This window comes from Sebastes umbrosus, chromosome 5, assembly GCF_015220745.1.
Source record: "Sebastes umbrosus isolate fSebUmb1 chromosome 5, fSebUmb1.pri, whole genome shotgun sequence".
NCBI classification, from domain to species: Eukaryota; Metazoa; Chordata; class Actinopteri; order Perciformes; family Sebastidae; genus Sebastes; species Sebastes umbrosus.
In genome coordinates, this window is record NC_051273.1 from 20,988,063 (window position 1) to 21,005,311 (window position 17,249).

Here is a 17,249-nt window from a genome sequence, read left to right on the forward strand (position 1 = left end):
AACTATATTAAGGGTTAAAGTTAAGCAAATATGATCACTTCTAGTTCCAAAAAAACAAGATGTTACGACCGGTGAATGAGGACCCAAGTGCAAACCAAGCCCCCAAGAAGTGCACCGGGCTTTGATGCAAATTTTCGTAGTGGACAAACGGTGGAATTACAACTTCTGTGTCCGTCACGTGATGCCATCGTGCCCAAAAATACTTTTTCCCATAGACTTACATTAGGAAAGAGACGTCTTTAAATCAGCGGATAATTTCTTTTGAGGTAAATCAGACATCCCAGTACGAACACTTAAGAAGCCCTTATTTAAGTCATTACGTCCTAAAAGTTGTAAAATGCACTAATAGCGGAATCCAGAGTTATTTCCCTTCCTCCGTACATGTAAATGAGACCCAGACCGAGGCTGGCCTGCGAGCTGGGAAGCGGAGTCTGCTCTATTGGCCCAATGGATGCGGAAGATCGCCGGATGATCCGGGCACTATCACTCAGCATTCAGGCCTGTTTGGCTTCATGCACCACTGAGCAACTCTCATAGGAATGAACGGGACCCTACCTCCAACGCCATATCCAGTTCTCTTTATACATTTATGGTGCAAACACAAACACAAACACAGAGAGTGATGGTTTAAAGAGAATGGATTTATTGCTGAGTTGGAAGATGGAGACAGGGGAATGATGTCCTGAGATCAGCAGGAGGGAATGATGTGGTATGGGGGAACGCCAGAACGTTGCTGTGCTTGAATGAAGCAGAGGCGAGGAGGGCGAGTGACTGAGCACAAAAACAAAGTACTTGTCTTAGAATAATAAACTCTAGACGCCTGAGACGTGATTCTACTGAAGGAGCTGAAACAACGATCTGGCGGTGAGTGAGTGAAGAGCCCGGGGAAGATAAACTGCAGAGATGAGGAACTGATGAATGGTAGGTGTGTGAGCTGAGGAAGGTGATGAACCGATTGCAGGCAGGTGTGCAGGTAGACTGAGGTAGATGGCAGGACATGAAGACACACCCACTCACACACACACATAGAGAGAGACAGACTGGGGACATGGAAGACAGAGGATTAGTTAACACAGGGAAACACATGATGACAATGGTCAAAATGCCAAACTCCTGGCTTCAAAACTGTAATTCACAAACCAATGTGTGACGTCACGGTGACTATGTCCACTTTTATATACAGTCTATGATTAAAACCTGCTAAATGAAAAGTCAGGGGACCACCAAAGTTATAATATATTGGCCTGAGGGGGACATGATGTATGATGCTAATTTCATGGCAATCCAATCTGTATTTGTTGAGACATTTCACAGAAAATCACAAGTTTCAACCTGCTGGAGGCACTAGAGGAAAAGTCAAAGGATCACCAATGTTAATAGGATTCATCCTTGGGTAAGCATGAATGTCTGTACAAAATTTCATAGCAATTCATCCAACAGTTATTGAGATATTTCTAAAGTGGTGGACCGACTGACCAACAAGACTCTGTCAACACTGAATATATGTCTGGACCGTGTCTGGTCAGTCTGTGAATTTGTGGCTAAATTGTTACACAAATAGTCAGTGGTCATGTCTATAATGTTAAATCCAGCAGTACGTGTCCACCAAGTCCGGCGAAGACACTAGGGGATGCGCTGCTTTACTCAACTGGCCACTCAAGCGGTGACATACCCTATCGTAGAATGCACCTGATTGGTCCCTGGTTTTCTGCTCGGCGATTCAAACAGGAAACAACATGGCGGTCTGCTCTGAAACTTTCTGTTATTACGTTTCAACCATCCACCAAAATGTACTTCTGAAAACATTTTAAGCGAGAAATAGGCGATGCCATTGCTGAATCTCGTTTCATTTTAGAAATAGATCGCCTAGTTTGACAGCTTGGTCCAGGTTTCGTGAGCCGGATGCGTCACACTGGACGGAGCTCATTTGCATTACAGACTGTTCCCCACCTTTTCATTTTGAAAGAGCAATGAAGAAACTCAAACACTCAGCAGACCAATCGTGTAACTTACAGCATTTCATAACACACCTTATAGTATACATCATCACCCAAAGTGTGTGAAGGAGTGCTATCGGAAGGTCCTTCCTTCCTGCAGCTGTCAGACTCCACAACCAGCACTGGTACCAGTAGATCACATACACACCAAAAACTGACAATAACTGCACTATACTGTATACTGACTGTGCAATACCATTACTACTCAAGTATAATTCATACTGTGTAATATTTTCAGGTGGAAATTCATGTCATTCTCACTGTGCAATATCATTTTTGTCTGTTTATTGTCAATACTGTATATTTTTATATTTCCTTATAGTTAATTGTTCATATTTTGTTTCACTTTCTTTAGCTCTTTTTTTTACTGTGTGACGCTTCTTGTTTTTTGCACTATCCCCTTTGCTGCTGTACACTGCAAAATTCCCCACCGTGGGACTAATAAAGGAATATCTTATCTCATCTTATCTTATCTTATATTTGTCTATGTTCACATTATTGAACAGTTACTGCTGCATTTTAAAATTACAATTTACAAAACTTGGCACAAAATACGACCGAAAAGGTTACATTATGCCAGAACTTCCTTTGAGTGAATGTATCACAGCATGAGGGGGATTCCTGGAGCGAAGACACTGGCAGTCAGTGACAAACACACACAAACAGTGAGAGATAAATGGGAATAACTACACACACTGATGCTGTTAATAATATGAATATGGGACCATGAAACTCTGCCGTGTTTGTATTGAACATTTTCTTCTCACAGAGCTGCTTTTCAAAGCTGAAGTTTTGAAAAACAGCTCGCGGAGTAATTATAGAGCTTTTCGCCCTTTGGAACTTTCCTCAATCAGATAATGAAGCAATAACGATTACATAATGCTTCTTTTATGAAAACCCAATAGACTAGTCCCGGCAAGACGCTCCAACTCTGTGCTGTGTCAGCTGACAGCTTTACCTTATCATACCAATCAGCGCTCATATTCACTGACGCTGCTTCACAAAAGCGCCTCCACCTCCTCTGGCTGTTCTCATCCTCCCCGCTGAGCTTGTTTGCTTCTTCCACGTTATTTATCGTGTGTTATGCTGCAGCAGGGAGCCTTCCCGACACCAGCTCTCCATGCCACCACGTCAAAAAAACGTATTGCCGTCTCCAACTGCAATGCATGACATCAGTGACTCTGATAAAATGATGATTACAGACGGTGACCTCATTCTACCTTTCCACACGGCAGCGAGCTCAGATAGGATGTTGAGGGGGGAGATTTTTGGTGGAACGGAAATAAGGTGTGATTCTGACATATTTTGTGCCGCACAGGCAAAATCGTGAAGGTTTTCATTTTCACGCCAAAACTATTACAGCATTTTTCAAAATTGATTTGTGGTGGTGGAGGAAGTTTACTAGCTGTTACTACCTGTTTCCAGGCTTTGTGCTTAACTAAGCCACCCTGCTGCTGGCTGTAGCTGCACATTTACCGGACAGACATGAGAGTGATATCGATCTCCTCATCTATCTCTCTGCAAGAAAACAAATAAGCATATTTCCCAAAATGTCAAACAGTTGTGAACAGCACTGCATTTAAAGGCCGACTTTTGATGAAGAAAGTGCTTTTTATCAGTCTCATCTGTACATGAACATGTACATTTTCGTGTGCATTTCTACACAGACCTTCAAAAGTCAAATTAAAGGTCCAGTGTGTAACATTTCGGGGGATCTATTAGCAGAAATGGAATATAATATTAATATTATTAAATCAATAATGTTTTCATTAGTGTATAATCACCTGAAACTAAGAATCGTTGTGTTTTCGTTAGCTTAGGCAAAGCGTGTAATAGACCCGCCTGTCCACCAGAACAAAGCGTGTCAGTGTCATGTTTTGCCTCGTTGAGGCGCGAATATTACACGCCTGCATGAAGGTGCAGTGTTATTAAGTGACGGTTATCACGTGTTTTCCGTACTCCGTACAAAGCTCCGAGCTAGTGATGTAGTATAAAAAGTTAGAAAGACTACTTATGGTGGGCGAGTGAGAACAAACACCTGACTTTCAATCGGTAGGCCGATGTTCAAGACCGGTGTTCTGTTTTGTTTAATTACGTTAATGATTTCTTTGTTTGTCACGTGTTTTTTAGTGATGTTTTCAGCACTGATGTTACGTTGTTTCCGTACATGTTTTACTTAGTTTACGTACTTATTTTAAGCCCAACCATGAAGTTTTCCCTTACCCTAGTAAGTGGTTTTCTTGTCTAACCCTAACTCAGTGACCACGATGTTTTCCCTTAACCTAACTAAGTGGTTTTCTTGCCTGATCCGTTCATGGCTTTGGTGCTCCCTGCTGGTACTGTATGTTAATACAGGCGTGTAATATTCACGTCTCTGCGACGCAAAACGTGACACTGGCACGTTATCCTCTGAACAGGCGGGTCTATTACACGCTTTGGCGTGATACCGGATTGTACCTGAAGGCCATTGTAGTTCTCTGACACACTTGAGAAACTGTGGTAATGTGAGCCGCAGGCTCCAAAACTGCCTCTGAGTGAGGCGAATGACGTGACCGCGGTTTGCTCACATTAGTCTTGGAAAGGGAGGAGTGAGCAACAACACCACTAGATGCCACCAAATCCTACACACTGTACCTTTAATAAATGCAAAAACATTGGGTGGTCTGTTGATGGCCAAGTACATTCTGTATGAAAACTGCATTAGCTAATGGAAATAAATAAATAAAAAATCTGAGAGTTACATGACCCACTACTATCCTCAGAACACACTGCTCCTCTTTTGTATGTTGTCTTCTTTTTTTTTCTTCTAACATGAAAACTGTATATCATCCTTCATCTATAAGTACACCATCGACGGTTGCCTTTGTGCTTTCATGTTTCCACTATGATGAGTTCATGTAGGTGTGCACTTGTTGAGGTACTGTCTGGGTTTTGAAGCTTTGTTTCAGAAAAAATAATTAGACCCTCAAACAAATCTCATTATAAAGAGAAGGAACAAATTGTTTCTGTCTAATTATGTTTTCATCCACTGCTTTGCAGTACATTCATGTTTTTAAATCCACCATAGAGGCTGATTAGCCTTAAGAGGCCTCTGGTCGCTTTTTACTGTTCCCACTTATTCTGCAAATAAATTATTCCCTCAATAAACAGTGTCCTCAACAACAGCCATGACACGCTAATATGCAAACTGTGTAATTATTTATTTACTTCACCAAACAACTAAATGGAACATTTTTTCAATTAAACAATATGATTTGAGAAGTGTGTGTAATCTAACCCTTAAGAAATAGTAGTATACTATATTCAAGTTTATTTTGACGAAGTATACTTAAGAAAAGTATATATTTCCCAAGTATACTTTGTGAAGTAAGTATACTAATATCAATGTAGTAGGAGTATACTTTTAAGTGTACTACTTTAATACTTCTTGGGACTAAATTGGCCCATTCTTTAGTTTATAAATGTAAACTTTTAAGTATACTTTAAGTGTAAGAAGTACAAAACTAGTTTACACACGTTTAACAAGTTTTATTTTGTACTGCAACTATACTATACTAAGTGTACTGATAGTTTACTAGTTTTATACTTGTAGCCCACTTTTTAGTTTATGAAAGTACACTTTACAGTATACTCTCAGTAAACTACTAGTCTAATAGTTTTATATTACACATACACAGTATTTATAGTCAACCGGTCCTAAGAAACTGTGTTGAATAAATGAGAAAAAGACTAAACAATTGAATATTACTACATGCTATTTAGCAAATCTCATCAAACAGTCTTGATTAAATTCACACAATTACATTGTATTTATGTTGAAGGACTTTGTTGATTGTACTGAATCCTATTTGCTCTAATGTGAGCGAGTCAAATAAATACCACTTAAGTAACTTCACCTTACTTTTATAAAATAATACAGCGTGATACAGTGAGAAATGTACCAAACTCAGTGATGCACAGTAGGTAAAGTGTGTTTCATCAACTGCTGTTAAAGCTCGGTATAATTCTATAATCTTTTTAAAACCAGTGTGGCTTTTGTTTTCTAGACCCTGGCCATTGTGTGTCCATTGTGTTATGAATATATGCCAAAGGTCAGAGCTATCCTTCTGTCAATAAGCTATCAAAAAAATAAGAGGAAACAAAAACAACAGACTTTGACCCTCCTGGTGTTTTCCATCTTATAGTGTAGACTTCATGTCCTCCGTCTCCGGACAGAACAACTTGTGAAGTTCCTTAGTTGTATACTCTTGGCTACCAATCAGATTATATCTCCTCGTATAGCCAATGGGGACAAAGCAAGCTAGTTGACTGGGTGTGTTGGGTTGGAGTTTAAACTTTGGACCCGAGAAGAACAGCTGAGAGACACAGTGGAGGCTCTTTAGGAACGGAGACAAAACTAAAATTGGATATCTTTTGGCTGAATCTCTGTTGTCTTGGGGGCTTCTTTGGTGTTCCACTCAAGCGAGGAAACCATGGAGCAGGTAAATAACCAATTTTATCCTTTTTATTGCATTGTAGTTTGTCTCTCTCTTTATGAGTAATTGGGGGAAGCCGGCAGAGCAAAGTTCAGGCTTGAGGGCAAATTAAAAGCATCAAAATCTTAAGAGAAATGTCTGCTCTAGAACGGCATTGAAAGGACATAATTACTACAGTAAACTGGTTCCACACTAACATGCTACTTAGTACACTAAAACAGTATGTGAGAGTTTTTAATATGTCCGAAACCTTAGTATGAAACCAATAAGACGCGAAATTGCATACTATTTCCGGTGAAATATTAAAGTATGCAAACGCTGGACACTATGGCGGCATAAATATCCCATAATGCAATGCGCTAGTGACGTCAACGTTCATAACGGACGTTGACGAACAGCTCGGTATCGTCAATCACGCTTCAATTTAACTGTAAGTGTAAGATTTCACTTAGCTAGGCGTGATATGTATTTAGAATTATTTCAGACTTTGAGTCTCACAAACGTGAGATCGTTTTGGTCACATGAGGTTGGCACGGGTTACCATGGTTACACGTCTCCAACCGGCAAGCAGGCTCTCAGGAAGTGACGACGTAAATTACTGCTCAGTGCGTCCGAAAAGATGCATACTATACTGTTTATTAAATATATACAAAAGTATGTTAAACGATAGTACACATATTGGGTATGTAGTGCACAGTATGCGATTTCGAACGATACAGTAATATATCCCTGGAAATAGTATGCAATTCGCCTAATATTAGTTTTATACTAAGGTTTTGGACTACTAAAAAACGCAACCAGAGACTGACAGATCTATCTAGGCATATTGGGCGGACATATTGTACAGTACATTGTGTTCAGGGAGGATCACGGTGAATGGTTGGCAGTAAAAATCAGTCCCCAGCTGTGTCAGTATGTGAAACCTTGATAGTGTTGCTGTCTTTTCTTCTAAAAGCATGAGAGACACATAATACTTTGTGCTGTCATTAAATGTCATGATCTCATTTCAGGGCTGTGATGGCATTGAGCTGCTCGATTGGCTGTTTGATCAAGACGATGGAATTCTCCGTCACGAGGAAACGGGACGCCATGGCAACCATCACACCTGGCCAATCCAGGACCCAAATGTGCGTGTGACTGTGGGATGTCTAATGTCACTCATGCGTGTTACAAATAGCTAGTTTGCTTTGAGTGTACGGCTATAGTTTCTCCTTCACATGCTCTGTAGGGTCTGTTTTTAAAAGACTCATCTCACACAGACAGATAATGACAGTGTTTTCACCCAGCAGATGCTGCAGCCGGCCGGACAGGCAGACGACGACTTCCTCAACGCCCTCCTGAGTGGAAGTGACTCTGCGTCAGGCTCGCCTCTCTGGTCCCCTTCTCCCAGTGACAGTGGGATCAGCGAGGACCCCCCCTCAGACCAGATGGACAGCCCTCAGCGTCCCGAGAGCCCCCCCGAGGACGCTCAGTATTTCAGTGCGAGGCCACAAACCAAGGCGGACCTCGAAGCCAAAGTCTCCATTGACCTCAGTGAGTCACAAATATCCAACTCAATTCTCAACTTTTGCTATTTTAGAACATTTCATACAATCACGCAGCCCAAAGTGCTTCACAGAGCCAGATTAAAACAGCACAGATAAAAAAAAAAAAGCAAAAAAATAAACAATAAAATGTTAAAATAAATACAAGTCACTAGAATAGATAGGGTCAAGAGATAGAAATAGTATGAAAACCATTGATTCAGACTTTAAAACGAAGACGATAAATGATGTGGTCCATTAAAGATACCACTGTGTAACAATTAGGGGGATTTATTAATGTTTATTAACGTTACTCACTCTTGTCGCCGCCGCTCTTTCTCTCTCCTGCTTCACCACTCACTTCCCACGTACACAAACGGTCTAAGCAATGGTTAATGACCTACGCTACTCTTACAAAAACTGGCTCTAGAGAGGGCCATTCGCGTTTTCCCGGTCGGCCACCGTTGCTCTCCAGGTTAAAAAGATATGTCTTGAGGTTTCTTTTAAAAGTGTCCACAGAGGTGGAGTCCCTCAGATCTTAAGGCAGACTGTTCCAGAGAAGAGGGTCAGAGTGGCAAAACGTTGACACCATAATCCACAAGAAAATCATTTTTAATGGGACACATTATAACATCTAGGGGTGCATCTAATGATTAAGATCATTATTGATTAATCTACAGGATATTTTCTTGTTTAATCGATTTATCGTTGGGTCTAGAAATTGTCAGCAAATTGTGAAAAATTCTTGTCAGAAGTTAGAGTCAAAGAGATGTTCATCTGAGCAACAGTCCAAAATCCCAAAACATTTACTATCATGTACTATCATAGAAGAATAAGAAAAACTAAAATATTCACATTTGAGAGCCTGCGAATTTTTGCTATTTTTCCAAGAAAAATTACAGTTAATTGATTATCAACCTTGTTGCCAATTTTCTTCTGATTAAACTATATTAAAGGTGCATTTGCTGCTCCTTTTCAGGTTCATTCTTGTATTGTGGGTTTCTACTAGAACATGTTTACATGCTTTAAAGGGACTATTTGTAACTTTTTAAGCGTATAAATGTAGCGGGTCGCAACACATGCGCTTTCGCATATGCGCGCTCGCGTGTGGCTGGAGCCTCGTCTCCGCTGCCTGCTCTCCTTCACTCAGAATGCGCGCGCGTCCTCGCTGTCTCGCTCCACCTCTAGACGTGAACGCGCGCACTCACTACACACTGCAGAAGAGTTAGTTTAGCTCTGAGAATATCTAGTGAATGCACAGGGGACGTTTGTGCAGAAATAAATGCTGCAGTTCCTCCAGACCAACAGAGCTTTCCAGTGTCTTGTGAAGTGACGGAGCTCTTCAGAGAGTTACGTTACCCTCTCGTTACCGACCGGGTGCCGGTGTCTCCTCTGGTCTCTCCGGCTGCGGGCGGAGAGAGCAGGGAGACATGCTGCAGAGCCCCGCTGCTTCAGCCTGCACTTAGGCAGGAAAAGCCAACACTAGGATCAGATCTAAATCATGTTCATGGAGAGACCTTTGTCTGGTCAGCTAACATTACTGCCAAGCAGCTGAAATATAGAGTGATATTGTGGTTTTAGCTGACGTGTGTCGCCTCACTGTTTTGAGCGATGCTCGTTCAGGTATATTTAGAGCGAGCAAGCGCGAGCCCGACGCTGACTTTCGTTGATTTCACGGCCACAGGTGTCGCTGTTAAGAAGCATTTCTGAAAGTTACAAATAGTCCCTTTAATGTTAAAAAAACACATTATTTTTCTTATACTGTCTGTCTGAATATACCTGTATTCACCCTTTGTCTTAAACATTCAGTTTTACCGTCTGTCTCTTTAAACCCCCCTCCCAAAAATCACCAGTTTGCTCTGATTGGCTTGCGAGAAAAATATGGTGCACCTTTCAAAAGCTGTGGGCGATATATTCGAATGAATGGCTTGTTGAATCACATGTTTTCTGATCAAGGCAGCTCACAAAAAACTGACTGGGTCATCTTATTTCACAGTTTGTGGGTTGGTAGACAATCCAGATACCAAAATGTGTGTTAACAAGCACTGAAAAAGTTAATGTCATTTCTAATTTTTTTATTGTTGTTTACCGCACAATCCAAACAATGACGATGCTTTATGTGTATCCTTGTGTCTGTGTTGGTGCAGATGGCTGGGGGTCCGGATTCCCAACGGGCAGGACGAGGATTACACCATATCCTTCTGATGTACATAGACCGCAGCTGTCCTCTGGCTTCCCGCTAACTGTCAAGGATCTGCTACTGTCTGGCACACCAGAGCCCGTAAGTGTAGCCTAGTTGTGGTGGGAGTTTGTCAGTAGGGAGGGATGGTACAGCAATGGTAGATGGGGGAGCGATAGTGTCTTATGGGTGTTTTTGTTTCTTTCTTTGGCTGCTTGACTCTTTGACAGGAATGGTTGTTTCCGCTTGTGTGAGTCACTGTGTGTGCATGTGTATTTGGGTGAGACCTTTGGAATTGCAAATTAAATTACTATTTTTAAACTTTTATTTAAAGGAAAGTTCTCAGTAGCACTCAGATTGTAATTCCTTTATGTTTTTTTTTAGATACGCCCTCTTTAAAGTTTGGAGAGAAAGTATTATGCTGCACCATCCATTAGTTTAGACAACCATTCACCAACAACCTTCTTGCTGTGAGGCGACAACCACTGCACAACCGTGCCGAAGAGTCATTCGATTTTAGTCAAAATGTTTTCTCTCTTAATTTTGTCAGCTATTTTTTTTTTTTTTTATTTAATCTCAGTCCTGTTTAGTCATCAGATTATATTGAATATTTTGTCATTTTAGTCAAACTTATTTCACATATTTTATCTTATCATTATCTGATGAAAAACACAGGTTGGATGATTAAGACTGCAGCTTTGCAGTTTGAGTCCTCCTGACTGAGCTCATTAATGATGCGCGGTTTGGTCGTACCCATCGGTCCGTTATGAGAGCCAATCTGCCCACCCAACGTGTAAAAATATTACTCAACCACCCGAACCCGACCTGCAAACCACCAACTTTATGCATTATAGTAGCACAATTGTCAGGACTAAGGTCTGAGACAAGAAGACGGACTGACTACAACCCCACTTCAAAACACCCAAACTATCCCTTCAATGTTAAATATTTGTCACAATCATTTTATTCCCAGAGCAAATAATCCTTAAAGTGGATGTTATCAAGTGAACACTCAAGATCACAACAAGCAGAATATGTGAATAATTTGTTTGTGCTTCTGAAACTTGAGGGTCTGCAGCGGATTTCAGCACACTCCGGGTATTGATCCCATCTCCACAGCCCAGTTTAATAAAATGAAGAGAAACTGTCAGAATGCAACTTAGGTTCTCACCGTAATTGATTTGAAATAGCCGTGAAATGAGAGTGATGAAGGTGGCCTGATATTCTGCACTCATTTAACTACTTCCTGTGAGGCTCCAGGGAGAAAGAGAGAGAGAGGGGTGGAGGAGGAGAGAAAATGTAATCACATCTGAATATTAGTATTCATATTTCTCCACCAGGCCCCACACCCATCCCAGCAGTCCATTCAGGAGCTGATTCTCAATGAAGATGAGAAGAAGCTTCTGGCAAAAGAGGGGGTGACTCTACCCAGCCAACTACCTCTCACAAAGGTATAAACTGCTACCAATACCTCAACAAAGAAAAACAATTATCAGCTCCCAGAGTTAAATCTTGTTGGGGCTCAAAATGTTCATTCCTCTGTCAATCTAGTACGAAGAAAGGATTCTGAAGAAAATACGCAGAAAGATTCGCAATAAGCAGTCTGCTCAGGAGAGCAGGAAGAAGAAGAAGGAGTACATTGATGGGCTGGAGAGCAGGTAAGAATCGTTTTACATGTTTTGAGCAACATATTCAACAGGCTAAATATATCCTAAAGTAAGCAGCTCTTTGTCAGTTCATTTCATTAGAAAGTCACCTTGTGGCATCCCAATGAGCCCGTCGTGCCATGTAACCACGACTCCCTGGTGTCTCAATCTGACTCCCCATATTTGCTGTCTCTCTCTATAGAGTACTCCCGGGTGGGAGGATGTATTTTTGTAGGCCAACCAGGAAGTTAGCATCACCCTGGTCCCCTCAACAAAAAAACGATGGGATTTTTCCATCACTAACTCATCACCGGCTTTTAGATGAGCGATTTTTAGGTTGTACCGTGCTCAGTTTTAAAACTAGAGTGAAGATATCATATGGTATCGTATGAAACTAGAAAACCTAAGGAATCCATCGGAACCAAACATGTCATACTAGCTTGCTGCAACAGAGGCTAAATAACGCTCCAAACCTACACTAAATTTTGGTAAGGAAAAGCTGGCATGGCCATTTTCAAAGGGGTCCCTTGACCTCTGACCTCAAGATATGTGAATGAAAATGGGTTCTATGGGTACCCACGAGTCTCCCCTTTACAGACACATTGACAGCATGAGAGCAAGTATACACAGCGAGGCTGTAAAGGTGGACGAATCGCCGTGATGGCGTTTAGTAGTCTCGTTTAGCCACTTGTTAGCACCTGCAGCACATGCACATGCACCATCAATTATATTCTTTTTGTCTGTGAGGGATTTCACTTTGCCCTTATCATCTCCTCTAGGATGACTGCCTGCAATGTACACAACCAGGAGCTGCAGAGGAAGGTGTCTCAGCTGCAGAAATGCAACATGTGAGAGATTTTAAAATAGGACTTCTCTTTCCATTCCCTGACAATGATCGCTATGACATTTCATCCACTCAGAAACCAACCTCAGCATCTTACGTCGCCCTCTTGTTCCCTGTTAATCCATTCATTTTTTATGTCTTTTCCATTTTTGATTTTTTCCTCGCTTGTTTCTCTTTGTGTTTCCTTTCTCCCCCAATCCTCTCTGCAGGACACTAATGGAACAGCTACGCAGACTACAGGCTATGGTCATGAATACATCTAAAAAGCCAGCTCAGACTGGGACATGTGTACTGGTATGGACGTCCTCTGTGTGTCTGTGTGTGTGTGTGTGTGTGTGTGTGTGTGTGTGTGTGTGTGTGCCAGGCAGATAAACAAACCCAGACAATCCATACTGTACTGTATGACTCATCGCTAAATAGCAAGTCATAGCAAGCCAAATAGCAACAACTGTTATAGATCCTTTACTGTTTGCAAACAGTGATGATGTAGGTAGGTGTGCACATGCATTTTGGCAACAGAAGTACGGAATGATGCAAGGGCACTAGCCACCAAAGTATTGATTCACATTTGATAAGCACTGCCTAGTTTGGCCGTTTGATCAGAGTTTGCGAATGATTAACAACTTCCTCCGTTGAATGAACAGCCAATAGGAACGCTCTCTCTCTCTGAAATGACCTGTAATTGGCAAATGTCTCCCATCACGGGCTAGATTCTTTAAAGCCTGAAAACAGAGCCATGAGGAGGTGCAGAAGGCTAGTTATCTCTCAGAACACTTGAATTACAACATGCTGAAAGGTTAATATGGATTTTTTGCTCATCTGGGTGGGTGCACATATTTATGATGACGTCGGCAATTAAAGGGTCTATAGCTGGATTAACCATCAAGGCCAATCTAGATATGCACAATGGACAAGATGGCACAAAGGACATAAAAAGTCCCAGTACCACTCTGTCTAAACAGAAGCCATTCATCGCCTTTGATCACTCCAATGAAAGAAAGTGCAACACCTGAGGCAACATGAGTGTAGAAGAATTTAATCTATAAATATGAATGAGTCACAGTTTCCTGCCACAGAATTCTTTGCTTCGCCCGAAAAGCACAGCAAGAAAATGATTACTGTTTCTTCTGAGCATAAAAAGCATATTCGCAGAGGGAATATCTAAACCACGAGCCATAAAAAAAGTTCAACAATGTAGAAGATTTTCAAGTACAACCTTTTTTTTCCAGCGTTGTCCTTTATCTAACTCTTACTTTTTCTCCATCCCTTTGCATTTTTTATCACAGGTGCTTCTGCTGTCCTTCTCACTAATCCTGTTCCCCAACCTCAAGCCTTTCTCTGACACCAAGGTCAGCCAAGGAGACTTCAGTCCAGTCAGAAGTGAGTAACCTTCAGCACCGAATAACTTTGTTCGCCCGCCTGCCAACTAATCCAGCACCTTTCCGTCACATCTGAGGCACTTGTTAGACCTGCTGTCTCACCCGCTGCTGGAAGGGCTCTCTCCTGCAGAGCCTCACAGCCTGCCTGAGGATTTACTTCCAACTTAAAACTTTAAAGATTAGAGCCAATGCACTGAGAACCAAAGCCATGTATTATCATTATGATCATTAAGCTATTGCTCTGTCAACAGCTTCTGATGAATTACCATTAAATATGACTTTATCATTAGATTTATTGGCACAAAAAAAAATCCAACTGTCATTTTTTAATTATGAGGCAAGGTCAGGATTTGCAGAGCGCCAAGGTGTAATTTCTTACCTTAAGCTGTTTTACAGCTTTGAGAAAGCAGTTGATGCTGCATTTTCCCCCCGAGTGCTAGAGGCTATGTTACTAGTTTTAAGAGTCTTTAGAGGGAAAGCAACCTAAATTAAGAATTTCAGTATGTTATTTCCATGGTCTAGGAACGTTCAGTCAATATTTATGAACATGAGCTCCTCTCTCTCAAAGCCAGAAACCAAGTAAGTCTCAAACTTGTGATGTCATAGATTTTATGGGCATACATCTTACATTTTCTTTTTTATATCCAAATGAACTTTCTTCTATTGTACTTTCTTCTCAGTTGTGAAACAGAAAATGTTCCCATATACTCACAACATTCCCCTGGGTGTTCTCAGGCTACATCCACACTAATACGTTTTAAAATGCAGAACTTTTGCTACATTTATGCCTAATGTCCACACTACCCCAGCGTTTTCGAGCACCTAAAAACAATGAAAACACTGACGCAGACACCCACGTTCACGTCTTGATCTTATCTGTCATGACATGTCCTTCCCTGATTCGTCACATGAACTTTTTCCAAAAGAAAACAAATAACCTCGACCACCAGTGGGTAATTTCAACATAGATAACGAGTTACAGGCGTTGCTGACCTTGTTGTCTATGTTAGCAGCTGGTGTGCAGTTAAATTTTGCATTTTATAATCAGCTACTACTGCCTACATGCGCAGGGGGCATGTTATTATTCGAGCGCTTTGCATCAATTCCCGTGTCCAGTGCTGCTTCCTGTTTATATCGGCACACGCATGCCCAGTGTACGTGAATGCTCATGTGATATGCGTTTTCAGGCGTGGTAGTAGGGACGGAGATTAATTCATGAAATGGCCCTAAAATGCTCGTCTGGACGTAGATCGTTTTCATTTCAAAAACGAAAACACAGTAGTGTGGATGTAGCCTCAGTGTCATCTATAACATCTCTCCCAATAGAGTGCTACAGGAATGAGTCCTAAAACCAGGAAATGAGTTAGCATTTTAACACTTCTGGTTCCCTCGTCTAGAAGTCAATGGGTTAGGGTTAAGGTTAGGAATGCCTGAAATAAGGTCTGTGGTTAACACAAGCTGAAGAGATTTTACGATATAAAATCCATCAATAAAATATTTGGGAGAGAGTTGTTATATATATTATATTTTTGGACCATAGCAATAATGTATGAACTTTGAAAATGTGCGCAGTTCCCCTTTAATATCTTTAGGTTTGAATTTATTGTACTCACGAGTCACGGTGATACACACAGCACACTGACACCCGCTTGCTTACTACGGTGCCAGCATAGAAAACATGGCACTGCAATAATAAGCAGAGCTACATGTCCACAGAGACTTTAACTTATCTTGCTTCTATCCGTGTCTTATTCTCACACAGTCCAGTCACGGTCACTGCAGAACCTACAGGCTTCCCGTGTGCTGCATGTCATTGAATCCCCATTCTCCGCTGAGGATGAATCTGAGCCTCTGCACCAGCATCCCCCAGGAGACTGGCGATTGGAGGATATTACTGCCATGATGGGAAAGCTGGGAGTGAACCAAGACCAGGCCGGTTTGGAGCCCATGTCTCTAAACAGCAGTCAGGAAGAAAGGATGGGTCATTTCCAAGTAGACCCAATAACTGGTCACATAGCTACTGTGACCTTGGATCCCCACCGCTCTGCCAGGCTGCGACCACATGCTGATGACATGTGAAAGAAATTAAGAAATTATGCCGACATGAATTCCCCCAAATCATCCTCCTCCTCAAGAGTAGAGCAGGGAATAATCCGCTGTTTACACAGACAGAGAAATATGTTTTTTAATCATTTCTGTTTTCCCTTAAATATAGTTTATATTCAGTTGGTAACACTTTATAATAAGCATCATTTATAAATGGTAAATTGATAGTTAATTAAACTTAGTTAATAGTTATTTTACTGTTAACAAACAATGAAAAGATAAGTAATAATGTTTACTAATTATTAGTAATGCTATAATTTATGTTATTTCAACAGTTTATTGTTACACACATTATAACATTTCATATACTATATATATATAAGTATTTGTTAATGATTAAGATATTTTTCGTAAACCTTAAAGAAATTGTTTGTAAAACATCTATAAACATTACATAGATAGACCAGATTATTGTAACACTGTTTGTAAATCATTATAATAACAACTATTATAAAGTTGCAACTGATGATTATGCTAATTATATTTATATAATTATATATAATTCTAGTTATATAACTCTATATAATTGTAATTATATTCATTTATAATAATTACAAATTATTTGCTAATCACTAATAAATACTTAAGATAGTATATAAAATGTTATAATGTGTACAACAATAAACTCATAATAAATAGTTTACTAATGTAATCAGAATGTAATTGTTATCATCTTCTTAATTTATGAACCAATTATTTCATATAACACAAACTAATGATGAAAGACAAAATAATAACAAAACAGCAGAAATTATAACATTACCAATAATTAGTAAACATTATTATTTATTATTTAATTGTTTGTTAACAGTAAAATAACTATTAAATAAGTTTAATTAACTATCAATTTACCATTTACAAACGATGGTTATTATAAAGTGTTATCAATCAGTGTGTATGCCTTTTCCTTATTTGTGATACTGTTTTATATCCGTATATGGATCTGAATCCTACATTGAAATTGACTGTCAAGATGTATCCTTTGTCTCCTGGTTTTGATGAAATGCCAGTGTGGATTAGTGTGTTTGAAACTGTCAAAAACTGGTTAAATAGAGCTGTGATTATGTGTACAGTTTTGATCTTGATTGATAATTTGTAAA

The 17,249-nt window shown here is 40.3% G+C and overlaps 1 protein-coding gene across 2 annotated transcripts; it reads left to right on the forward strand.

Moving 5' to 3' along the window:
- The first annotated feature begins 6,321 nt into the window (after window positions 1-6,321).
- creb3l3a (cAMP responsive element binding protein 3-like 3a) lies at window positions 6,322-16,331 on the forward strand. 2 transcript variants are annotated; one of them, XM_037769010.1, is made up of 10 exons: window positions 6,322-6,478; window positions 7,483-7,599; window positions 7,762-8,005; window positions 10,137-10,276; window positions 11,515-11,625; window positions 11,726-11,832; window positions 12,600-12,668; window positions 12,874-12,958; window positions 13,951-14,044; window positions 15,806-16,331. In XM_037769010.1, the coding sequence occupies exons 1-10, from the start codon at window positions 6,470-6,472 to the stop codon at window positions 16,120-16,122; spliced, it is 1,293 nt and encodes a 430-aa protein (XP_037624938.1). In that variant the 5' UTR covers window positions 6,322-6,469; the 3' UTR covers window positions 16,123-16,331. The 2 variants fall into 2 exon arrangements, with proteins under 2 accessions (XP_037624938.1, XP_037624939.1); XM_037769011.1 differs by having other exon boundaries at window positions 10,143-10,276.
- Window positions 16,332-17,249: the final 918 nt, after the last annotated feature.